The sequence below is a fragment of the Juglans regia genome, chromosome 4 (genome assembly GCF_001411555.2).
Source record: "Juglans regia cultivar Chandler chromosome 4, Walnut 2.0, whole genome shotgun sequence".
NCBI lineage: Eukaryota > Viridiplantae > Streptophyta > Magnoliopsida > Fagales > Juglandaceae > Juglans > Juglans regia.
Window position 1 is genome coordinate 5,614,166 of NC_049904.1, and position 27,995 is coordinate 5,642,160.

At 36.3% G+C, this 27,995-nt stretch overlaps 1 protein-coding gene across 1 annotated transcript; it reads left to right on the forward strand.

Moving 5' to 3' along the window:
* Positions 1 to 19,590: 19,590 nt before the first annotated feature.
* Positions 19,591 to 20,523, forward strand: LOC109012991 (lipid phosphate phosphatase gamma-like). The gene has a single exon (XM_018994889.2). The coding sequence runs from the start codon at positions 19,666 to 19,668 to the stop codon at positions 20,341 to 20,343; it is 678 nt and encodes a 225-aa protein (XP_018850434.1). The 5' UTR covers positions 19,591 to 19,665; the 3' UTR covers positions 20,344 to 20,523.
* The last annotated feature ends 7,472 nt before the right edge of the window (positions 20,524 to 27,995 follow it).

The following is a 27,995-nucleotide window of genomic DNA, read 5'->3' on the forward strand; positions in this document are numbered from 1 at the left end:
GAGCAAACCCAAGGCGAATCAACTGAACTATCTCTCGGGATTTTTTACGACTCTATATTTACTGAACGATGGTTATATAAAATTGAAATTGATTTTTAATGAAGTGAGGTTGCATTAGTTAATTGTAAAATGAGTTGTAAAAAAATTGTATGCGCATCATTATTTCTACGCTAATAGTAAAAGTGTTATGATAGATCCTATCCGTTGGTCCATACTATTAACGGCGTAATAGATGGCAATAATTCTTCGCTAGCCTCACACTAGCCTCACTCTTGATCACCCTCGGGAGTTTACAGTGGCTAGCACTGAAACTTGAATTGGACTTCCAACATTTGGAGATTGGCACATACATTGTGACACTAACTAGAAATATTCAATTTAGAAAAATTTCGTCATGCTATGCACTATATTATGTTCATTTCACCTCCATCATATCTTGCTGATATGAGATTATCAAACATTAGACCGGTCCTAATTTTTTAAAATGATAAATTTAATTATTGATTGATAATGTCCTATTATCACAATAAGATAGGAGCTGGGTGATAATGAAGATTATAGCATTTTTCTCTTATGTCTAAAGAGTTGGAACCTAAACTCATCTTAACTCATCATTACAACTTTTTTAAATTCCAATACAAAATATAATAAACAATTTAACTTTTACAAATCTCAAAATAATAATAATATTAAAAAATAATATTTTAACAATATTTTATCATCTCAACTCAACTCAACTCAGTTCAACATCCAAACGCAGCCGTTTAAGAATATCTTAGAAGATATCATCGGTGAGTAATCTCTTTACATCTAGGGGTGGTAATTTGTGTTTGTTGGAATTGTTTGTGCCATATCAAGTCATGAATATTCAATTATATTGGCCAATTGAACACGACTAATTTAACTAAATGGGTCAGATTGTATTAATCTAACACGATTCATGTAAATAATAAGTGACAGAATACGACACGACTCATATAAATATGCATGCAACCTAACATGTCACTAAGTAATATGAAATTTGCAGCAGAAAGGTAGACTATAGAAAATTCTTGTACCAGAAGATTTACAACACCACAACATCAAATGAATAATACCTCAAGTCACATTACTTCAGTCATCCATCATAACAAAACAAGTCTTCGGAAACTTTAACGTTAAATCATTGTCTTCCCCATGAGGGTAACTAAGATAACTAATAATGAAAAGAAAACAATATGATACAGGCCAACAAGGACCCCCTTTCGCTCGTCTGTTGGCCCTCACAGATCCTCCTTGTATCATTCATTTAATAAATGATTTATAAAATCTACAGTTTTGATATTCAATCTCTACATAACGTTTATTAGTGTGACTTCGTCTTGAGAATGCTCAACCGTACTCCACTTTAAGCTTCTCTAGCTTTTATTGGTTTGAAGGCAATCTTGCTATTCGAGATGGTTACGTCTCATTTTATATCATTGATAGCATATTGTAAACTCAAGGGGACACCGCTCCATTCTTTAGCACTCAGAGTGGATAAATGAGTTATATTGGAATAATTCTCCATTCCAACCTTACGTAAAAATGAAATTTTATATATGAAAAATAACGATGGCAAATCAAACCCATCTATAGTGGACGACAACAAAATCACATTCAATGATTATACAACCGAAGGTACAATAGAGGGGAGCTAATATGACTTTGCTAAGTATGACTAGGGCCCTGTTTGGAACTTGGCTTCTCAACTCAGTTCAGTCTAATTTTAAACTAAATCTAACATTCAAACACTTAATTCTCGAATCACTAAACTTATCTCAACTCAAAACTTCTTTATACGTGAGACCTACAACCTTTTTCAGCTTAACATTTCTTTACACGCCAGACCCAAAAAAAATTTAAAATTCCCATAAATACATTTAAACTCATCTTAAAATCTAAATACATCTAAACTCATCTTAGGTAGGTCCCATGAAACTCACTCCACCATTTCAACTCATTACTGTTCATAAATAATTCAACTCAGCTCAACATCCAAACCAAATGTTGTAAAATTCATTGTCTGCGAAGAAACATGGCTCGTTTAATCTGGATAGTGGAATGAGAATATCTTAAAATCGGTCCATCTACTCCTTTTAAAATAACAACCCTCCAATTAAAGACTCCCACGTAGCTCCTCTATTTGCTCATTCACATGTTGTTCCTCTTTATTTTCCTAAGTCCATTCCCCCTCTCTCTCTCTCCTACTTCAGTCTCCTTGGTCTTTCTCCATGTTCCTTTCTCTCTCTCTTCGATGTCACTCTCTCTTCCTCACCATCAACTTCCCTCTCAAGCCCAATTTTCTCAAAGTATTAACAAGAGGATTAATTTTACATGCCACATTGAAACGTGGGAAGAGAGGGATTGTATTTCTACAGAGAGAGTGAAGAGAGATTGTAAATCGTGGTTTATGGGTTTGGCAAATCCCTACAATTTCATTTTCCTCATTGCTTTCTCTTTTGAGCCAGCCGAAGTTGCTGGAAGTTTTAAAGAAAGGAGGTGTAGGAACATCATTAATGGAGTTAATGCATGCAGTGGAATGTAGATTTCTTGGAAAGTGGCTAAACACACTTAGAGTATCAACCAGAATATTGGAGCTCTATCTGTGAAACTAAATCCAGAAGAAATGGTCAAACTCAAATCATTTGCTTCAGAGGATGCTGTTAAGGGTGAAAGATATATGAATGCCTTTCTTGTTTGCCAAACCAGAGAGTAGACGGAAATGAAAAGGGGAGTTGGTGCGTTGCAATGGAGTTATTTTGGTGAAGAAATCTAGTGTAATAATTTTATTATAAATTTCCTACAATTGATGATGCGACATAATTTTATTGTTGGCTGTTTATGTCTTAATAGCAGACCGGCCACTCAAAAGCTGAACTCTAGTGGAAATATAAGATTTTCCGAAGGAGCAAATTCAAAAGGTTAAACTTGTCCAAGAAATTTTGACTTTGCAAGTAGGTCTTTTAAGAGTGCCCATGCAGTTGCACTATAGTCCTTTAATCCTAATTGCATATTGACCCCGTTTTCTTCTAGACTTCACCTAGTTCCTTAGGATCCATGTCAAGCTGATTATGGGACTTATTATTAGGCATGTTCAACCCGGCCCGAAATCAATGTTCCGACCAGACCTGACCAGACCATGTTACCCGATTAGCCGAACCGGTCACATTACCCGTTTAACCGAACCGAAAAGTTTTCAGAAATTACTTGATTAACTGAATTTTTTTTTGTAATATTACATAGGAATGAAGATTTTTGTTTTCTAGGTCGGGTACATGGCATGCATTTTTCATGCAATTTAACTTTGGATTCTTGGTTTCTAGCCATGTACATGCAGCATATGCTAGTTTCCTCTGAGAAATAGAGGAAGATGAGGATGAAAGTGATGTGCCAAAGGAGAGTGAAGTCATGCTCATGCCTTCACATTTTCATGGAGCTGTGGCTTTAGCAAGTGCTTAAAAGTTGTGGGATGCATTAATGCAGGAACAGTTTAATTTCAAGACAATGGTGATTTGAAAGAGATATAGAGAGTGAATGGCCTGTAATACATATTTTATTAGATGATAACATTATTTATTAAATGGTAGCATTTTTTACCCTAGCATTGCCAAGTGCCATTCATGTGAATTAATCCTCTAAGCTTTTTTACTCAATCATGCCAAAAACAAATATCTAGTCTCTACTAAGCATGCCATTGATAAAACAATATCTTTAAGCCGTAGCATACAAAGATCTCATCTCCATCTAAGTGCATGCCACTGTACAAAAGCAACAATAATTGAACAAGACTTTGACCCCAAAAATAAATATGTGTCATATTTCTTTCATAATATTTGCATCTTCACACTCGTAATTATGTATAAGATTGAACCAGACACTGACCCCAAAAAATTAAACTTTCAGCAACTCAATGAAGAACTTGGACTATCCACCTGCAAAGGCAATTCAAGCATACAAATGGTATAAGATTCTCCTCTTATCAAGCATATTTGAAGCAGCTAGCATATATGAGAAACAATTAAATAAGGAATTTCAATAATCACCATGAGTTAGTAAGGAAAATTCAAGTAATCTTCAATCGGCCTCATTCAAAATATTCATCATCATCTCTACATGAAAAAAAAATTATGTTAAAAATATAATTAATTGAAAGGACAATATGAAAGTATTCTTCAAATATGAATCTTACCAGAATCTAACTTGTAGCTTTCCGCATCTTCCATAACATCTTGAGAGTCATAATTAACGGAGGGAGCCATCAACCAATTTTGTGTGCAGATAAGAGCTTCAACTGTTGCAGGGGCCAATGAGCTACGGAATGAATCTAGGACACAACCTCCAACGCTAAATGTCAACTCGGAAGCAACAGTAAATATGATAATAGCTAACACATCTCAAGCTATATTGGCAAGGATCGGAAAATTGATTGAATTCATCTTCCACCACATTAAAATATCAAAGTTGGGTGTCAATCCTTCAAGACTCCCTATAAAATATCGATCCAACTCTGATTTGGACTCTATGACACCCTTTGACGCTTGATACTGCCGATACCTACTATAAATATTCTCCACATTATAAGACGTTGTGTTGCTTTGACTCTCATCAACACTTGAACCTACATTGAATTTTGAATATTGTTTATACATCCACTCAATCATCCTCCTTAACCTTGCAACAAGTTCGGACGCTCGTTCATGGCCAAGAAAATCTGTAAACCAAAACTCCAAAACTTCCAACTTGGCGTTCGGATCAAGCACATCCGCAATAAATAAAATTTTGTTTACTTTCTCAAAATCCCCCCAATACTTGTCATATTTCAACAGCATCTTCTTCGACATAATTTTCAACATAACATCATCACCCATAGAAAATTTGATCAAATGGTTATAGATTGAAGCTATTTCTCTGATGAATAAATGTAAAGTTGCATAAGTTGAGCTTGAAATCCGCAAGGTGATATCATAAAAAATCTTCAAAAATTGTACAAAAATCTTTGAGGATTTTCCCATCATCTAAAGTTGGTGGTCCTTTTGCAACCTCATTTAAATGCGGACCAAACTGATTATCTTCATCTTGCATCACCTCAAAAGCCGTATAATAATTGAGAGCCGCACTCAACGTTAGATATGTTGAATTCCACTTGGTTGGAACATCAAGAGAAAGAAGCGCACTACCAAATATATTTTGTCTCTCCGTGCATGACTTGAAATTTTCAAGTTTTGTAGGGGAAGACTTCACATATTTCACCACATTACGAATCTTCGCAATTGATCTATGAATTTCTTTCAAGTCATCATGGACAATAAAATTCAAAATATGTGCACAACATCTTATGTGCATAAGGTCATTGTCTAGTTCCAAACAATCTCTAATTTTGGTAATCTTCCTCAAATAATCAATAACAGTAGTATTAGAGGATGCATTGTCTACTGTGATTGTAAATATCTTCTTTATGTCCCATCTCAGTATAAATGACTCGATCTCTTTTCCTATTGTTGTCCCTTTATGATTAAGAACTTACATAAAGCCTATAATTCTTTTATGCAAAACTTAATCATCATCAATAAAATGGGATGTTATCCACACATATAGTTAAGATTTTGCACTAATGTCCACATGTCAGTAGTGATGCAAATCTTATTATTGGATGCCATGAATATGTCCTTTAACTAGTCTTTTTCTGACAAGTACATTTTCATACAATCTCGCATAATAGTAATGCGAGAGGGGATTCGAAATCTAGGCTCAACTGCAGCCATAAAGTCTTTAAATCCTTGTTTTTCTACAAATCTAAATGGTAGCTCATCCACAATTATCATCTTAGCTACTGCCAACCTTATTTTCTGCTCATTATACTTGGCAAGTCCAAAACTAGGACTACTAGAGGTACCATCCACCCCATCCCTCCTAGGTCCGGATGTTTTTGGTTGGGGGTTATCCCTTCCAATCCCAATCTCAATAAAGGCCTTACATGTGTCAATATGGTATCTCAAGGATGAAGTACCTTGTTTTTTAGAATGACATAATAAAGTTTTACCACAATAATTGCATGCAGCTCTTTGGTCATTGGGATCCTCATTCTCAATCTTAGAAAAATGAAGCCATATATCCGATCTACCTCGAGATGTTTTGATAGGAAGGCGAACATGAGAATGAGTAGTTGTAGGGAGAGAGCTATCCAAATGAATTACACAAGGGATTGATTCAAACCCTGACGAAGGCACAGTAGCACTAGGCTCCATAATTGCAATTTGAGATAAATAAAGCATCATTAATATATATATATATATATATATTTATATCAAATAATTCATACCAGGGAAAAAAGAACAAAACTACCTTAAAGATGTTGCTACTTAATAGCATATAAATGATAGACATAGAGGCAAAGCAATATAAGAGTTTAGTACTCAACCAACTCTAAGTTTGATTCCCAACTAATTGGGGTCGGCTACACGGTTCCTTTTAGGTATGAGAGTTCTAGTCATTTAAGTGAATTAAAAATAATCCACAAGACAGTTTGACAGGGAGAGAATAAGCTAGTTTTGCCATAGTTACATAGGTATAACTGCGCTAGCCAAGATTGACAACATCTGAGGGATAAGACAAACATACATAAACTTAAGCTAGTCGATGCAATTCAAGGCAGTTTGTCCAACAGAGTATTTCTGTTGCAGGCTCTAAGCAAAGCTACTAGGTAAGAGAATAGAGTATCACAATGCCTAGCATCCATGAAGAACACACACTTGTGGGAAAGAAAGTTCACCATGCAACAGGTCCCACCTAAAAGATTTTACTCAAGTTGTTTATGACCAGATATTTCTTGGGAAAATTTTTGTAGTCAAATTTAGAACTATACCAGACTTACTAAACCCCGAAAATAAGCTTCACTAAAAAATAATTCACGTTTATGATTCACCATTTAACAAAAATAATGGGACCCCAAGAAACAAACTCCTTAGCTACATTGAAGGCCAAACCATGCCAGAACTCCAATTCATGCCGAAACTCCTCTTAACACCCATATATTGATCTTCTGAACACAAGGATGCAAAGGCCCAACAGAGCCAAGACTCATTTGAAGTATGCATGTAATGGAATTGAGCAGAAAAGCTTCTAGGTGCTTGACAACATTTTTCTTTAGCGTGAACCCATTGCAAAGACCAAGCATATACAATATATCAATCAATCATGAATGCGCATATCAATCAGAAAGAAAAAGAAGTAAACCCAATCTTCAACATAAACCAAAAAACAGAAAGTAGGAAAACATCAGGAACAACCGGTATCAGTTGCGAAAAAACTAAGGAGACCAAAAATCAAAATAGATAAATCAGAAAGCTTAGGAATCGGGAATCCATAATACCCAAAAGTTCAACAACCAAGATAAACCCAAACTCAAGAACCCAAACTGTTCAAATCATCCATACCTTCTGTCCTAGAGAGAGATTGAGACACTGTGAGAACTGAGAGGGCTGAGTGTGAGAGGGCTGAGTGTGAGTTTGGGAGAGGGTAGAGTGTGAGAGGGCTAGCGTCTGAGTGGAAGAAAATGTGTTATTGATAAAAGAAAAACGGTGTCGTTCGGTTATCGGGTATTAATCGATTTAGCCGACTCAATTCAGAATTCAAATAGAAGTCTTCCGTTTGGCACCTGTTTCATTTCGGGTTGGGTAATTTGGTTCGGGTAATTCAGAATTTTCTAGTCGGGTCGAGTAAGCGGCTTAAATGTACACCCCTACTTATTATCACCTGAAGGCTGAAACTCCTTGAAATAACCCAAAACCATTAGATGGCCAATCGAGAAACACTTTCACCTTCCACCAAATACACTCTTCTTTTGCCTCAAGCTCATTTACTTTGGAAGCATTCATTGCCAAGTATATCCCATAATTAAGCACTCTAAGAACAAAATCCCCCCTCTTTCAAGACACATCTCCAACCCAGCCTTGTTAAATCACCACCTAAATCGATGCTCTATACTCTAAAAACCACTACATCCTCTTGAACCAACATGCTTATAATATCAAATCAATTATCAAAGATCTTAATCTAACCTAGAAGAATGAGGGCATTAGTTTTGTACACGAAAGAGAACCAAAATCCCATGTTAAAATCGAGACCCCTCTTTTGATCAACTTCAAAAGCTTCTTTAAATCCAATGCATTTTAACTTACAAAAAAAAGAAAAAAAGAAAAAAAAAATCAACATCACATGACCAAATTCCAAAAAATTATAAATATACATGAGGGTTCGGCTCACATACCTACATATTGAAACCGAGGGCCTCTTATTCCCCATGTTCCATTTTGCATGTAAGAATCACAACATAATGTTACATCACCATTTGTTCCAAAAACTTAAGCTGATGGGAAGATGTGTATTTTATTATTTATTTTATATCTTAACGCTCACCTTCACGTGTGGGCCAAACTCTCCCTCAATGGGTCAACACGTAGAATATTTAATTAAATGAGATAGAGTGTAGAGTCAGGGTTCAAACTTAGGACCTTTGCTCTGATACTATGTGAAATCACCACTTGTCTTAAAAGCTTAAACTGATGGGAATAGATAGATTTTATTAGTTATTTTATATCTTAATACATAGTCCTAGTTAAAACACATTTCTAGCTTATAGAAAACATCACATCTCAAAGATAGATTTCACATGATCAAACTTTACAAATATTGAGTGTACACACCCAAAATTTGCTGTGGTTCCAACCCTAACCAACATAGTTTTATGTTTCCCAAAAAGCATAAAGCACTCCTACATTTAGACTATTTATTAATACATTTTATCTCCTCCAAACCAATGCCTATTCCCCACCATTACGAATCTCATGTCCACACGGCGAACCGATTGTCTTACAAGTATACATTCATGTATTTATGCATATACATAGGACCCAAAACCACTATCCACCCAAGTAGGGGGTAGAACTAGGATTTGGTGGGTGGAGGGGGGAGGTAAGGGGGGGTTTGACTGGCAAAGTGTGGCAAATCTTTGAGATCTCCACGTGCCACTTGTATAAAAAATTATGCCCAAAACCGACTAAATGTGGTTTTATGTGCCACATGATCCACGTTTGTTGTAACAATAAAGTGCAACATGCAGAAGAAAGGTAGCAGATGGTTCTAGTTGAAGGCATTCTTCCTCTTGATCTACATGCGGTCCCTCCCGGTGAGGATGTAGAAATCCTCATCTCGGTCATCATCCCGAGCCTCCAGGCCAGTATCCTTGGCCTCTGACCGGTCTACATCTCTGGCTGATGCTGACTCAAATGGGCGGCTACTAGATGATGCAGAAGTACCTGCATCCTCACAGGGTGTAGCGTGTGCAGATGTCTCAACTCCTCGACGAATCTTGAGGTGCTCGGCGATGACATCTGGTGAAATCTCAATGGAAATATCGCATACAGTCACGATGTGAAAGGATGTGTCATGAGGCATGTCATACATCCGCATATAGAACTCCTGAACCATTGAGGGGTATACCTTCCTCCTCAATATGCATATATTTTCCCAACCTCTACTGATGAAAACATCTATGAGGTTCGTCTGCTCCCATATGAGTTAGTCGAACTCATTGATCAGGACCTCTCGCTCTACCATAACAGTACGAGCCCCGATACGAGCAGTGTCCTAAGTGGCCTCAATATGCATATATTTTCCCAACTTCTACTGATGAAAACATCTCTGAGGTTCGTCTGCTCCCATAGGAGTTTGTCGAACTCATTGATCAGAACCTCTCGCTCTACCATAACAGTACGAGCCCCAATACGAGTAGTGTCCTGAGTGGCTCCTTCCTTCCCTCGTTTTCTGGTATGCAGAGAATGAGCCATATCCTGAAAATAGAAAAGGAAAAAAAATTATTTACATTAATGCATTTTTTGTGTTAATTTTAATCTACTCTGGATTAACGTTTGAACATAATAAAAGAAACATTCGAACGTTCAGATAAAACGTTCAGACATGTATCCTTTACGTTCACACGTAAAACACATACGTGCGAATGTATAACATACACGTTTGAACGTAAGCAGTAAATAAATTTAAATGACGTACGTTCGGACATTTATGTTATACATCCGAATGTATGGGTTTTACATGCGAACTTAAAGGATGCACATCCAAACGTTGAAGCATAAATAAATTTAAAAAGTAATACGTTCGGACGTTATAATTAAAACGTTTGGACGTAAATGTTACGAAAAATAACGTCCGAATGTAAAACAATACACATTCGAATGTAGAGGCCTTAACGGTTATGTAATTGAAACGTCGTATGTTCGAACGTCTTGGTGAAACGGTCGAACTATATGACACAGAATGAATGAGTTGACTCAGCCATTATTGAAATTTCAAAAATCAAGTTATAAGGTTCTAAATGCCGAAATGATTTCGTAGAAATGAAGTATACATTTCAAAAAACTTTTATACGGTGATTATTTGGCCAATGGCAAGCCGTGGAGCTGAAAAATGAAGTTGAAAATCCGGCCACCACTTGGTCCATTTTAAATAAAACCGAGCCCAAATCTCAAATAAAATTCATGTTAGAGGTTAAAAGATTGATACCTACCTTTTAGTGATGGTTGTGGCGGGGTTTGACAGCGGCTGCGAAGGAGGAGGAGTGGCGGAGTGCAAACGAGAATGACTACAAAAAGGTGAAAATGACGTTTCGTCGTTCTGTTTTGGTCTTATATATACGAAACGTTTGAACGTAATTCTTAGTACTTTCGAACGTTTGTCGATTGATCTTCCAAAATATTCACTATAATATATTATATTATTAATATATGTTATATATTATAATGTATACTATAACATATAGCACACTATCTCTAATATTATATCATAATATATATAGTATATTATAGTACATATATATACTGTGTATTATATATATAATGTATTATCTAGTATATTATATATATATTGTACTATATATATTATATCTAATACTATATTATATATATTATAATATAATATATAATATATTATATATATATATGATCTATTATAAACTAATAAAAACAACATTAGAACCACAAATTCTTATTACTAGTCCAAAATGATATACTTTATTATTACAATCTAGTACACAAAATTCTAGTGTACAAATTCCAAAACAGATTAATTGGAATCAAATTACTCTCCCTAATGAATGACAATTAGATTAATTGATTTTTTTGAATTTCTGAGTACTAGTTATATTTTTAAAGTTTAGCTATATGTTTATAATTGTGATTATTATTTGTGAATTTTGTGAATAGTTTGTGAGTTTGTGGTGTTCATTGATGAATTAATATGTGTAGAAATATTGTTGTGGGAATATTGTTGTTGTTGTTGTAATATGGATTTGAAATATTGTAATTATTGTTTATGAATTTTTATTGAATATGTTTAATAAGAAAATTATAAGTTTATGATCTTAGTTTAAGTAAAGATTAAAAATATTTAATCTATATTTAATATGAGAATTAATATTTATCATTTAATAAGTATATATAATATATTCATACTAATTTAGTTAGAATATGATTATTATTCAAATTATAAGTATACTATAAAACTTAATCTTAAAAAAAGTATATAACCTAACTATATATAAAGTATAATACTTTTTTCATATAGAGGGAGATCAAAGACGGGGTTGGCCGTTGGATCAGTAAATAGCAAGGTAGTTTTAGTGGGAGGATCGATCCCTTTCGTTTTCAAAGTAATGTTAAAACCTCCTCTATGATTGTGTTACAAGTAGTAAATATATAGAGGATTGACTAGCTAGCTAGCTTGGTGCTCACGTTGTAGTTGCGTATCTTCAATTGTTGCATTTGTGGCTATGAAATGGGTCGTACATATCTTCAGACATCGATATAAGTGTCCATTAAGTGAGTATCAGTCATACGAGCCTCTGTTGATAGTCGTAGTTACATTAAGTGTCCATGTCGAGAGTGTAAAAATTTGTGTGCGATAGAGTTGAATGAAGTTGAAAGTCATACAAATTATGACCCTCAGATGATGTGATTCCATAAAATTATTACTATATAGTATATATATAGTGCATTATATATAATGTATTATATATATAGTGTATTATATATATAATACTATTATATATACATAATACACTATATATATTCACAAATAGTTAGAGATGATGCCCAAATATATACCCTAAATAAAGAAGAATTTAAAATTAACAAAGAATATCTCAAACAATATTATATGAAAGAAGAAAATAGTCTCAAAAGATTCGTATTTTTGTCAACTTTTACATAAATAGAAATATATTATATTCAAGAAAAATATTATGAGTATTTAGAGAAAATACAGATTAATATACATTTCTTTACATGGTTTGAGATCTATAAATCAAATCAATTATCTACCATAAGCAGGACTACTAATCAATAGATTAAAGAAGATAATAATCAAAGTGTTTATGAAGAATAACCTTGTAATACCCGGGCGTAGCACCAATTCTGTGTTTTTATATTTTTTTCTCTGGAGTTAGACGTATGAAAAAGCCCACTTATTTTTTTTTTCACTACCAGACTTGATCCTAGATGTTTTTGAAATGGCCAAACAGCCCAAGCCCAAAAGATCTTGTGCCAGACTCCACTACATGCACGGCTTCGATCACGTCCTTGGCATGCACATTTCTTCCTCTCAGTTTTTCCCTTAAGGTTTCCATCACCTATATATACACACACATACATTATCCCATGTTTGTAGAAACTACCCAAACACTTGCTGCTGCAGCCCAACTCTTGCACGTCCTCACCATCACGAAAAGCCAACCATTGAAGCCAAAGCCACACTGTTCACAATGCAACCAGCCTACACCTTCACGGTTTCACTCAACCATCGCATGGAAACTACAACTTTCCAAGGAAGTTAGGCCGCTGCTTGCTCCTCCATAACGCTGCCATAGCCACTTATTTGCACCACAAAACATGTTCGACTCCCACACTAAACCGAAGCCGAACAACTTTGTTTTGCAGTCCAAAAACAGAGCAGAACCGAGATGGCCATTTTCGGTTGATCATCACCTTGGCTCCCTCATCACTCTATCTCTCTGCACTCGGCCACCCAGCCGCCGACGTAGCCACTGTCCACCTCCCAACACTTTGCACAACTCCTTCCCGCATGGTGAGCTTCTTTTCTCTCTCTCGATTTCTCTCGGTTTGTAGTGTTCACTCTCTTTCTCTCATCAGTTTTGCTCTTTTTCCGCCTCCTTGCTCACTCTCTCTCTCAGCTTCCGCTCGTGTCTCAGCCACCTCACAGTTGCCCCCCCCCCCATGGTGAGCCTCTGCCCGTGTAAACCTTACTTCACGTATTATGAGTTTGTTTTCTAATTACAAATTTTCTACTGAAGCTTACCATGTAGCTAGTCAAGCATATATTAATTGAGATGAAGTTACATTATTATCCTTTGAGTACAAGCTGTATTAGTGTGTTTTAAACTTTTAATATGTATTAGTGGACTCTATTTTATTTATGTTACAGAAATCTTTTAAGCAATTTAAATTGTTATTAAGTAAAGTTTTCTTTCAAAAGTAAACCATAATGATGTAATTTTTATTTTTTTTAAACACTTTAGATATGATTTAGTCTATTTAAAAATAGTTATGGTTTATTCTAAAATATTCTGGGATAATTATATTATCTAGTATTAAGCTTTATAAATTGTTTTCAATAATAAATAGGATGTTTATTTTGTACTATTGGTAGAAAATTATTTTTATAGTAAGTGTGTAATTTTATTTTGAACATTTAAATTATGATTAAATCTATTTTTTTTATATGAAGTTTTTACTAGTACTTATCTTAAATGTTGATTGATATCAAGGAAATTTAGAGAATGAGGATATTTTGGAAATTATGAGAATTTTAGGTTTTGAGGAATTAAATAGGTTATTTTAGAAACTTAGGATTAAATATCAAAATATGAGATTAATTGGAAATTTACGAAAATTACATAATTATTTTATAGGTGACGATTAATTATTGTTCGACATTTTGAAGGAAATTCTGAAAAAGCTAAGTCCAGGTAAGCGGGGTTCCTATGTTAGACTTTGCATTAAAATAAAATGAGCTGAGGTTATTTTTGAAAAATATGCATGTTTTGTTATGAAAAAAAATTTGAACTACCTCAGTTATTTGTTCTGCATTACTCATGAGATTCTGTTTAAGAAAAAAGTATTTTCTGTCATGACTGGTGTAGACATGAGCTTATTTTTGACATTCTGTTTCTGAACTTTGAAAAAGAGAACGAATATGAAATTTGTGCATAAATTATGTTGTGATATGATTTTGTTCTATTCTGAAGATTTTGTTCAGTACTCTGTTTAGATATGACGTGATTTCTGAAAACCTTTGGCATGACTCTCAGATTCTGAATTTGATTATGTTTCCGCTCTGTTCAGTTATGACCCTGCCACGGGGGATAATAGTGGCATACGGCCCAACCACGGGTTACAATAGTGGATACAGCCCAACTATGAGTTATAATAGTGGATACGGCCCAACCACGTGTAATAATAGTGGGTACGGCCCAACCACGGGTAATAATAGTGGATACGACCCTACCATGGATTATAGTTGTGGTCTTTGTTTTGAGTGCACACCTTGGTGACAGAGTGATTTATGTTCTGCTTGGCTATCCGTAGATGCATAACCCTACCCTGAGTGTTATACATGGTTTCTGTTCTGATATGATATTTTGATGACGATGATGATCATTTATGTTATGCGAAAAGATATTTTTGAATGAAATTATTTCTAAATTTTCGCTCTGATATTTTGTTAACATGTTTTGCTTTCGCACTCTGAAAATGAAAATGTTTTATTCTGCATTCTGATCTCTGTAAATGCTCATGTTTACACACTAGTATATGTCCTCTGCTTACTGAGTTGTTGATAACTCACCCGTTATCTCCAATTATTTTTCAGATGATTTTGAATAGTCTGGCTAAGGATCAAGATTATGAAGCATTGGGTGAGATGTCTTAACAATAGTGGATTAATATCATAAAGTTTCGATGAGTATTGACAAAGTTTGTTAGGAAATTTCATTGTAATTTGATTACGGGGCTTTTTGAAGAATTGATTATATCGAGGATTTGATAAATGAGTTTGTGTGATTATTTAAGTTGGAAGTGTTTACGCTTGATTTGAAGTTTTTAGAAGTTTTTTAGCAGGGTTGGAGTTGATTATCAGGTAACATGAGTTAACTTTCCGGACCCTCGAGAACGGGGCGTTACAACCCCCCTTTTGATTCATATATATAGTATACTATATATAGTCCAGATTACTCACCTTGGCATCCACCTCTCATAATCTTAAAAATGAACATTTTTCTCTTCAATATTCACAAATGATTGGAGATGATGCCCAAATACACATCTTGAGTAAAGAAGAATTTAATAAGTGATAAAGAATATCTTGAACAAGCGGGTTATATGAAAGAAGAAAATAGTCACAAAATGTTAGTATTTTTTAAAACAATTGCCGGTTGGGTAAAATTCGGTGGTATGTGCTAAATAATTGCTGGGAGATTGATGACTATTTCAGGTATGTCATTCCATGCTTCGAATGATTCTAGTTTTCTTGAAGTTTAACTATAACTGTTGTCCTCAAAATATACTTCTTTTGCATTTATATATAACAATGAGCACATGGACAAATTTAGGACGGATGGAGTAGAAAATATAGAGGCAAGACACGAGGAAGAATTTCCTAGATGGTTTGAAGAACGTGTATGAACTAAAATTATATATATGTTACATTTTGAAACTTTTAACTCTGGGTAACTTTTAATAAATATATACTATTTCAATTGTTAGATTTTGGAACAACGTGCTCGTGATCCCGAATCAATTTTTCCTGAATTGTATGCATTGGTTTGTAGTCTCTCAAATAGAGCACTTTGATACACTGCATGCACGACTCAAGGTTATAGATTTCATACTCTAGACCCTGAATGTAATAGAAAGAATCAAAACTCTGGTGTGTTCGTCGAGGGAAGTCATGAAATAGGTGATATTGACTATTATGGTGTCATACGTGATATTATCGGATTGAAATATCTAGGTGAGTTTGTAACATATGTCTTTAAATGTGATTGGTGGGATTTAGGCGGTGGTCGGGTTTCGATATTTAGGGATAATCACTTTACGAGTGTCAATACTGCATCTAAATGGTACGAAGATGATCCATTCGTATTGGCTTGTCAAGCTACCCAAGTCTATTACTTGATTCATCTAATGAAAAGTACTGATGAAGATAGTGGAGACATAACTTGGCGAGTCGTACAAAAATTTATCCCTCAAAATATATATAAAGCAGGAACGAGTGCAGATTATGAGAATAATGGAGATGGAGATGACACTCCAATTGTAGAGGCATACCAGGAAGATGGAGAGGGTATTAACTTGTTTGTTGACCTCGGTGCACTCGAGTTGCTCCCCTTGTGTAGAGATGATGTCCCACCCATCCATTTCAACCCGCCCGTATTAAATGATCATTCAATTCAAGTAAGTGGGGAGGAAGAAGAAGAAGAAGAGTCAGAAGATGAAGACAAATCAGAATCCCGGCAGGAGGTGGATAAGGAGGACGAAGAAGAGGTGCATGATGATGATGAAGATGTTATTAAGAGAGATTCTGAAACAAGCATTGAAAATACATCCGAAGATGAAGAATAAAAGTACTAAATATTTTATTCATATAGGTGACTATAAAATATTATACTTTTCATAATTTCTTCTAATTAATTTTCCTTGATATAATTAATTATTTTCAAAGATGTCGCCAAAATGACAACGAATAAATGTACCTCCGCCAAGTCCAAGTCCAGAACCCATCGAGGACTCCCCACTTGAGGAATCCTCTCCTGAAGATCAAGTTAATAGGCAAGAGAACAACAGCCAGTCGACACCTACCAGTAAGGAAATATTGTCGTTGATAATTAATTATATAGTTAATACTTTTGTCTTAATAACTATATAACTATAATTATACTATTATCATGTAGTTGATGCATCTGTATGTCACGGTCGTGACTATACATGCGGCATCTCTCTTTAGAAAAATAGAAGACACAGAAAACTCAAGATCACAATTCCTGATAATTCAAATGGAGGAGTGGATGATAGTGCAGCAGCACTTTCCTCCTATATTGTCACAATAGTTCGAGCTTATGCTCCATTTTATGTGTGCTCACGACAAGATGTTCCGAATGAGATTAATGAGCACATTCGAAGTCGTGTGCTGGTGAGTTTACTTTGAGAGTACATTTTTTTCACCTAAATTAGTATATCATATTTTTTACCTGACTCACTTGTTAGGATGAATTCAACCTCGACTTTGGCCGTAGCGAAGATTTGAGAACCTTGAATGATTTGGTGGCTACACTATTCCGATATCACAAGGGACGATGTCATGACCACTTCAAGAAATTTGAGACGTTGGAAGATGCTGCGCAATCCCCTTTCTAGCAGATGAAGTTAGATGATTGGAGAAGGTGTTGTGATCTTTTCGCATCTTCAGATTATCAGGTATTGGAGAAGGTGGCGTGAGAATAAGTATATGAGATTGGGACAGCAAGAGTTAGAGTCTCTCTTAGAACGATAGTCTCATTTAGAGACGTGTTTGCAGGACCAACAAAGAGACCAGGAAGATAGAATACGTAGTGAAGTCCAAGAGCAAGTGCAGCGGGAGATGATGGTGCAAATGGAGTGTGTTATGTCGTTGCAACGGAATCGCGGTGGGCGAGAAAAAATGAAGAAATAAATTTTATCAGGATATATAACTAATTTTAATATCTAATTTTAAAATTTTAGAAGAAATTATTAGTTGTTAATTGATGGTATGTAATATGATACAATTTTACATGTTTTTAAGTTTTATGAAATTAGTATTTCTGATCTGTACGTTCGAATATAAATTAAAAAGGTTCGAGCATTGGTTCACATTCAAACCAACGTTTGAACGTGAATACATAAAATTATATAGTAACATTCGAACGTAGGACTCTATGTTCAAACGTACTCACCCTCGAACGACCTAAACGTTCGAATGATTAAACGATTAACGTTCGAACAAACCTCCAAACGTTAAACCCGTTACGCTTGATCATTGGTTTGTTAACGTTCGAACGGAAATTCGAAAGTTGATTGTAATTTATGTTCGGTGCATTAACGTTTGAATGTAAATTTGATACGTTTGAACTACGATCAATGAACGTCAACTTCTATCATTCGAACTCCAATCGGTCGGGTTGCCGTTCGAATGTTCAATTGGACGTCCGAACGTTGCTTTCTTTGACAGATCTCAACTGTCACCAAAAATATTTTTAGTGACGGTTTAACAATAAACCGTCGCCAATTATTTTCTGTGATGCGCATTAGGTGGCGGTCGTGGTGATGGTTTCAAATGAAACCGTCACCAAATATCTTTAGTGGCGTTTTAGTAATTTTTGGTGACGGTTTCTTCTGTCACAAAAGATGAATTGTGTTCTGGTGAATGGATGTGGTAGTTTGAACTTTTTGTGAAACGGAATGCTCCATTATAGCTAGCGAAAAGGGAAAGTCAGTTTGCTTGACAGGATCTTCAACTAATGATGAGTTACGACCACTGACAGAGAACATTATGCTATCGAGTTTAGTTTGCATGTCCTGAAGTTGATGCTCCAGGGGTTGTTTTCCCTTGCTTGGGGACAGGGTTCCGTTGCCTTACCACGGTCACGGTTCTCTTGAATGGGGTTGATGTAAAGTACCCGGGTTAGGCACATGGCCAATGCCAACATCAAACTCCTCGTCATTGGGAGAAACATCAGATCGCATAGATCAGCAAGGTCGCTCGTGCTGACAGGTGGAGCCATGGTGCGAAAGTGGGAGAGCTGTTGTTGCAAGCGGTTCTCTTGTATTAGAATCTCCATGTTGCAGCTGTGTTCAATGCTCTTCGGGGCGCTGCAATGGTTTAGAGTGCAACGTTGGTATTAGCAATAAATGTCGTTGGAACCACTCATATTTATTTGTAGATTCCTAGCTAAAATGGGGGAAAACAAAATTAAAGTAAAACAGACCGCGTACTTGGAATACCATTTTTGTTTTTTTTGAATTTAAATAGCTACACCACCATTTAAATAGAGAGTGACGGAGCCGCGTATTTGATATAGCTAGGGTTTTACGTACGTAGGCTGAGCATAAAAGTTGAGTTTGATAAGTTTGATAAAAGTTGTAGTGATGTTATACATACATCTGGGTCGTCCATGTAAAATGCCCCCGTGGTACAGGAGCTGATCCCATTGATTTGGTGACTAGGTAGGTGCAACTCGCGTGCATGTGCATGAAATGGAAGTACGTACGTACTGGCCATTACACAAGCTATATATATAGCTAGCTAATTCTTAGCCCACATTGTTGTCAATTCATTCACACCCTACTTTTAAATTTATTGTAATCCTCGAGGGCGGCTGGCTATTTAGTACTTAAGATCAGGAACCTACTTTGCCCTTATAAAGCAATGAACCCTCTCTCCCAATCTCTGCAGTCCAACCAATTATCTTTAATTGCCGTCTCTGATCTCTATTCCAACCAGCTCTCTATCTTTTAAGCAAACTTTTTTTTTTTATCAGCCATGAATGTGCCGCCTTTGCTTGAAACGGTTGAGATAACCGACGTTCGCTACCCAAAGGGTGATCATCTTGGCCATTTCCTTGCCTGGGTATCCCTTGTTCCCGTCTTCATCAGCGTCGCTGGCTTTCTCTCCCATCTGATATTCCGACGCGACCTCCAAGGTTTGTTCTGTGCCCTTGGCCACGTGATTTCCCTGCTTTCCACCAACTTCATCAAGAATATAGTCAAGCAAGCTCGACCACAAACCTGCGCTATGCTCGGTGTTTGTCACTCCTACGGATGGCCTTCAAATCACTCCCAATTTACCACTTTTTTTGCTTCATATGTCTCTCTCTTAACCTACAGACGTCTTGGCCTCTGCAATGGGAAGTTCAAGTGGGTTGGGGCTGCTCTAGCTTGGTGTCTTGCTTTTCTCACCATGTATTCTAGGGTTTATTTGGGGTACCACACTTTTGATCAGGTCGTGGCTGGGGCCTTTCTTGGGTTTGTTCTTGGGATTTTCTGGTTTTGGGTGGGATATTCTTTCATCTTCTGTTCCTTTCCAGCTATTGAAAACTTCAAGTTGTGTAGAATGTTCTCTATTAAGGATACTTCTCACATTCCTGATGTGATGAAGTTTGAGTACGAAAATTCGAAAGCTGCTCGGAAAGCCAAAGCCACGGGCTACAAGTGCCTCTAATTGATGAATCTGACCCAAATAAAGTGGTATGTACTATGTACGTGCGAGTTATGATTTTTGTGAAGACGAATTATTTTTGTCACAATAAATTGCGACTTACAATTCACCTCATCTCTTTCGTATGTTCAATTTTTTTTTTTTTTGGTTGGTAAATCTATGTGATCTGATGGTATAAAATCGCCATTTCTGATACACATAAAAAAGTAGAACGGCCATCACTATATCATGAATAAGATCATCTCTCTCTCTCTCTCTCTCTCTCTCTCTCTAAAAGTTTTTTCTCCCAGCTTCTCTGATCTAGAAAACCAAACCCCCACACCTTTTTTCTGTTCGGGAGGGCCTCCCCCTCCTCTCTCCCATTCATTTCTTTTTTTTTTCATCATATCTCAGTTGAAAGTTGTTCGATTTATTGCTTTCCAATCACAAAATAGTATACACACTTCTGCAACTAACAGTTATACGGTAATTAACAACTTGGCTCAATATTCTAGTTCGGAATATAGATAAATCTTATATATTAGGCCTGAATCAGATTTAATGGGTAAATTTTAAATAAGCTCATGGGTTATTATTTATTTAAGTTTGTGTCATATTGAGTCTAAATTAGACCATTATATATTATTTCAATAATTAATTTTTAAAATATTATCAAAAATATTTTATTTTGACATATATTAATATTATGAATTTTATTAAATTTTGTTATTAACATGTGTAATTTTAATTCAAATTATCATTATTGTTATTATTATTAATTTAATTATTAATAGGATATATGTGTTTTTATTTTAAGCTACTCTCTATCTCCCTTGCTCATGACTCTCTTCGAATAAGGCCGATTAGTTTGGGTTGAGAATACTCCACTACTATTTATTATTTTATTATTACTTTTTATTACTATTTACTATTATTCAATATTCTATAATTACTTTTTAATTACTATTCACAGAATATCTAATATCACCTCACTACTTAAATGCAACCTAAATCACGTTGTAATCAATCCAAGTTACACACGTTCATCTCCTTCTCCTTATTGCTAGGGTTTCTACACACACACGCACACATATGCACGTTCATCTCATTGCCACTTAACCTTCTTTTACCACTACATGAAAAGAAATGGTTTTTGGAAAAAAATTCTTCTCTAAGTTATCTCAAAAAGCTCGTCTCAAAAGGTCTTTTGAGATGAAATTTGACTTTCGTCCCAAAATATTACTTTTAAAAACGAAATTGGGCGGAACCAATCATAGGTGTTCTAACGAGAACTTTTGTTCTGAGATGAAACATTTTCATCCCAAAAACCTGTTCAAATGGAAATTCTTTCGTTCGAACGACTCTGATTAGTTTGAACAATACAGAAACTTGATTCAAACGACTGAATATGTTTGATTCTGTTAGAACAGACAGAGTTCTTTTGACATGAAATTTGACTTTCGTCCCAAAATATTACTTTTAAGAATGAAATTGATTACCACTGTTCAAATAGTTTTTGGGATTGAATCTTCAGCTTCTTCTGCATGTTTTCTTCTAGTCTCGCCTTTAAATCTGTTGCTTGATCTAATCGGGTCAGAAACTCCTTTCTTTGGACCTCAAATGTTCTATCTCAAGCCTTGCTTCCTCTAATTTCTGAGTTTTGTCATTCGATCTGACTTGAGAAGAGGATGATGATGACTTCATGAAATGTCCTAAGCCCCTCAAATATTCAAAACGTGGTTCAAGAACTTGAGAAAAGATTTGAGCATCGTTAACAGATGATTCATTAGATGGATCTGCAGTAGTTTCCTTAAGTAATAGCATCTTGTCCTACAATCACAATTTTTATTAGCATACAATTGGATCAGATTATAGTCAATCGGACTTTCTTCTTGCTGTAAAAGGGAATTCTATATTAGAACTTAAATCAGAAAAGTATATATTTTAATATTTAACGGGGACTAGTATAATGTTGCCATTTTGTTAGATAAACAATGAAAAGATCTAGAACCCGCATGATCATATATCGTTAAATTTGAACTATTTGCTTTGTTCGCAATACTCTGTTGCTAAAAAAAGAAATTATCTCTATATGTTGAATACATCTATCATATACTATAAAAAAAGACAGCAGCGAAATTAGCTGATAAGTAGAATCTTCAAACATATCACAAACCTTCTTTCCAGAGCCACTAGTGTGATCATTAAGAATATCAATTTTAATTTTTTCCCCTTTTCTTACTTTCTCTATGTAAACACCCCTTGTAGTGCCTCGACCTCGGCGTTGGCTTACAACTGCAATATATACATACAGTAATTAAAGCACATTTTAATTTAATTCTAATATCTTGACAATATATATTACTTAAATCGAGCAATAAATATAATGCTTAATTTGATCAAATGCATTCTTCTGGGTCTAGTGATGTTGACCCACCATTCGTGGTAGGTGAACCAATTGGGGAGTCGGTAATGGATGGAGATGGCACACGAGTTACTTTGCGTTTATGAGGCATATATATCTATTTGAAACTGTAATAAATTATTATTCTAAAAAATATTACGGATATTTATAACCATGAAACTTACACAAATATTAATTTCATTCACTATCAGTTTTGTTGGACTAGTGGCCCTCATCCTCATTAGACACTTCAGTTGATTCATGTTCTTCTGACATTCCACCATCAATCACTTCTAGTTGAACATCTTCTCTACGCAATGAGACCATGTCATATTGGCTTAGATTAACAAATAGATTGATGTCTGATTCGTTTTCTTGATATGCTTTTTCGTTTGTTGGACTATCAAATTCTTCATGTTATTCGTCTGCCTCTTGAATGTGTACAAAACACTTCCTCAACAGTTGGCACCCTCTGTAGGATCAGTTTAGTGCAATGTGCCTTTCGTATACCTGTAAAGATGAGCTCCAAGACAACCTACAATCAGGAAACAACCGCTACGGATGATCAAGCAAATGACAAGATGAAGAGGAGGTTTGCGAAGATGGAGGAGAGTGTGATGCATACGACATTGGAAATGGAGACTTTATAATGGAAGAACAAAACTCTGAGAAAACAAGACACGAGGTCTGGAGGAGATGTAACATTGAATCATAACGAACAAAGGGAATAAGAGTCACAAAGTGAAGGTGGGCCAACCACAAGAGGCGAGGAGGAAAAAAGAGAGATGCATAAAGACCTACCCGACCTCATGGACAAGTACAAGAAGATGGTTAGGAAAATAAGTGCATCATCATCTGTTGATAGCCTACTCAGTAGCATGGATTTGTCATATTACGCGACAATCATAGTAGTTTCTCTTCCCTTAAAATTTAAAGCTTGCAAATTAAACTATGCGACGGATATAAGGACCCCATTGAACATCTGTAAACATTTAAAGCCCACATGACAATGCATAGGTTTTTGGGAGAGATTACATGTCAAGCCTACCCGTTAACCCTCAAAGGGGATGGTTTGGGGCTTTTCAACCAAGCTTCACCACTAGCTTCAAAGAATTGGGTAGAAAGTTCTTCATGTCCATCAAACAAAATAGGCAACTAGCCGCATACCTCCTCATTGTGAATCAACTAGAAGATGAGAGTCTAAAGACATATTATACAAGATCTAACAAGTAACGCATGATAGCAGATGATCAAGACAAAAAAATTACTCTCATGGCACTAATAAGATGAATTTGGTCCAATAGCCCCTTTATGGCCTAATTGGTGAGGAGAACACAGGCAATATTACGAAAAATTGTGGATAGAGCGAACAATTTTGTCAACGCCAAAGACAAAATTTTATGGCGAACAATCAAGATGAGAAAATCATTCTCAAGGCACTACTAAGAGGAATTTGGCCTTTAAGCCCTTTTATGGCCGAATTGGCGAGGAGAACACTAGGGACATTACGAGAATTCGTGGACAGAGTGTATAATTTTGTCAACGCAGAAAACATTCTGAAGGCATTAACCAATCCACGACTACCCGGGGTAAAGCTGGCAGATAAAAGACCAAAAGATGGAAGAAGCGACAAAGGTTGTGAGAAGGAGGAGAAGACAAGGAAAAGCCATTACACGAGAAGGAAAGACGGGAACGCCCTCTCTAGGTGCCAAAGTTCAAGGACGGCACATTGGAGCCTAAGTGTGCAAATAGGAAATGAGAAGCGGCCACGAATGAATTATGACCGAGATGTGGAGAAGAAAGGTGCCCAAAATTACTACACCTACCACAAAAAGGAAGGACACAGAACTAAAGATTGTTGCAACTTTAAGCGAAGAACTGGAACAAAGTGAGAAAGCAGGGGAACTGGTTCATTTCATCAGTTAGTGTTTTGGAGAATGAAGTCTTGTACTTTTGAGTATTGGGTTGGTGCGTGGCTTCGTGCTGGGGTTGGCTGGAAGTTGGGATTGAGTGTAGTAACCACTGGTTAATTTCTTGTCATTGATGTCTTGACCATGTTATACCAAGAAGCAAATCCTTGTAATGTTAGATCTTGTGCATCAATTAAGTATTACTTTCCATAATCAGGAGGTGTTTTTTCTTTAGCTTGCTGTATGAAAGGTTGATGATTCTTGCTGTAGAAGTTTAACCCAAGGTCTATTATTACAAGATGAAAATACTCTAGCTTCAGGTCATTTAACTATCACAGCAGACACATGCCGTTTAGCATTAAGTCTTCAAGTCCGGAAGGGTTAATATTGTACATTTCATACATTTTTCTTCTTTGATTATTATTTCATTAATTCTTAGTAAATATTTCTATTCATAGTAGTAAGCAATTAGTTTGTTATGTACAATTGTATATATTTAGACCATCACTTTCCAGTTCAACACACATTCTAATAAGAGAAATATTTCATACCTTCTCTATCTTCCTTCGTGCTCTCTGTTTTTCCCTTTTGATTATCTGTTTTTCCCTTTTCATTCTAAAACTAACATGGTATCAAGAGCCTCGAGAGCACCATCTGTGGAGGATCCCCTCTACAGTTCAAATGAGTCTTCTTCTCCTACCCATCCCTTAGTTCATTCCGACATTCCTCCAACCAACAACCATGGCGTACACTTGACCCGATACCTTAACCTTACGGACCCTAGCAACCCATTTTGCCTAGACACCGGTGACAACCCCGCCGTGATTTTAGTTACAGATTTACTCACCCGTGAAAATTATTCCACCTGGTCGCGTGTGATGCACAGAGCACTTCGCACGAAGAACAAATAGGCCTTAATTTCTAGATCAATCTCTAAACCCACTGACCCAGATGATCCACTCTTCGATTTGTGCAACGTTGCAACGATAATACGATATGGTGGTTTCATGGCTACAAAATTCTATCAGCCCCTCGATCAAATCTAGCGTGGCCTTTGTTGATGACACTCATGATATCTGGCTTGACCTTGAATTTATCAACTCAAGAAGACCTTAGCTAGCCTCCTCCAAGAATCCGACACTGTAAGTGTTTATTACAGCAAGCTAAAACCATATGGGATGAGTTGTTGATTTATGATCCTATCCTTTTTTGTAACTGTGGTTCAATGAAACCTCTATCTGATTGTTACCAACGAGATTGTGTTTTCCAATTTCTGATGGGGTTGAATGACACTTACTCCCCTGTTAGTGATCAAATTATGCTTCTCGACCCTTTACCTCCACTCATCAAAGTATTCTCCCTTATTCAACAACAAGAATGCCACTATCACTGGCCACACTTTTGAAAATTGTTTCAAAGCTGGTAATGTTGAGGCACCTATCTGTTCTCATGGTAACATGACTGGACACACAATGGAGAAATGCTATAAGCTTCATGGCTATCCATTGGCCATAAATTGTTCAATAAATCTCAAGGTCCATTTGCTCTTGTTGCTCAAACTGTTTCTGACCTAGAGGATGTCAGTGATGTTCGAGTACGTCTCACTAAAGCTCAATATCAACAACTTATGGCTTTACTTCAACCTCGGGAGCTTGCCACTGTTGTTCAGCCATGTGTTAATCAGATTCAGTCCAACTTTTCCACCACTTGCACTCCCCACATCTCTGGTATATCCCCTTGCTTTTCCACCAGCACACACAACACTTTGTCTTCTCAATTTGCTCATTGGATCATTGAAGGCGCAACAGACCACATGGTTTGCTACCCCTCTTTGTTAACCACCATCATAACCACTATTTCTCACTCAGACAGATTACCAAATGGGACAAATGTCCCTGTCACACACACTGGCAAAATCCAGTTAACCCATTCCATTCTTCTCACTGAAGTTTTATGTGTCCCATCCTTTAAATTTAATTTGATTTCCGCCAAGAAATTGGCTGCCACACTCACTTGTTGCCTAGTGTTTTTCTCTGATTTTTGTCTCATATAGGACCTTCTATCTTAGACAACGATTGGGAAGGGTGAAGTGAGGAATGATTTTTATTACTTGCTTAATACTACTATCTCTCCATCTACTCAGGTCACCACACTTCAGTCACTCACCAAGAACTCCATCACAGCTTCTGTTACTAATTCTAATACTGTTACTGACCTATGGTATTGTCGCCTAGGTCACTCTTCATTTCCGGTTTTACAGATGATTACATATCCTATTGTAAGAGACCATATCTCCAACTTTACTACAAAACCTTGTTATGTTTGTCCATTAGCAAAATTTCATAGACTTTCATTCCCTCATAGCACACATAAAATGACTAAACCCTTTAAGATGGTGCACGGTGACCTCTAGGGACCAAGTTCTGTCCCTGCCTATGATGGCTCTCTTTATTTCCTCACCATAGTTGATGACTTCACTCGAAGTACTTGGCTCTATCTCCGTCACACTAAAGCAGAAACCAAAAAAAGCATCGAATCATTTGCCAATCTGATTGAAACTCAATTTGATTTAAAAATAAGAATTCTAAGAAGTGATAATGGCAAAAAGTTCCAAATGCAAGAAGTTTTCAACACAAAAGGCATCATTCACCATGCTAGTTGTGTTGCCACACCCCAACAAAATGGGGTTGTGGAAAGAAAGCATCAACACATACTCAATGTAGCTCGGGCCTTCAAATTCCAAGCCAACATTCCTCTTGAATTTTGGAATGATTGTGTTTTGATAGCCAAATACCTCATTAATAGGACCCCTAGTCCTTTACTTAACAACAAAACTCCATTTGAACTTTTATTTAATTCTCCACCTTCTTACTCTGACTTGAGAGTTTTCGGTTCCCTTTGTTTTGCTTCCACCCTCTATCAAGGTAGGAAGAAATTTGACCCTAGAGGTCACATGTGCATCTTTCTTGGGTATCCTTTTGGCACTAAAGGCTACAAGCTTCTTGACCTTGAGTCAAGAACAACCTTCATCTCTTGGGATGTGCTATTCCATGAGTCCAATTTTCCTTTTCACACTAATCACTTATCTACTTCTTCTTCTAATCCCACATTTGTTTTCACACAACCCTTACCTAATGCACTTGACTTTCCCATTTCTTCGCCACCTTTTCTATCCACCACACCACTCCATACAGCCACTTCTTCACCCTCACTTGTTTCCCCCCACCTCACACATACCTGACCCCCCTCCCCCCTCATCTCCGCCTCTCAATTCCACCCCTCATACCCCATCTAACCCTCCTCTACGTGGGTCCACTAGAGTAAGAAGAGCTCCACAGTATTTGCAAGAGTTTCACTGCAAC

What these genes read in the sequence shown, in the direction of transcription:
- LOC109012991 (XM_018994889.2), top strand. Translation starts at nt 19,666, where the DNA reads ATGAATGTGCCGCCTTTGCTTGAAACGGTTGAGATAACCGACGTTCGC.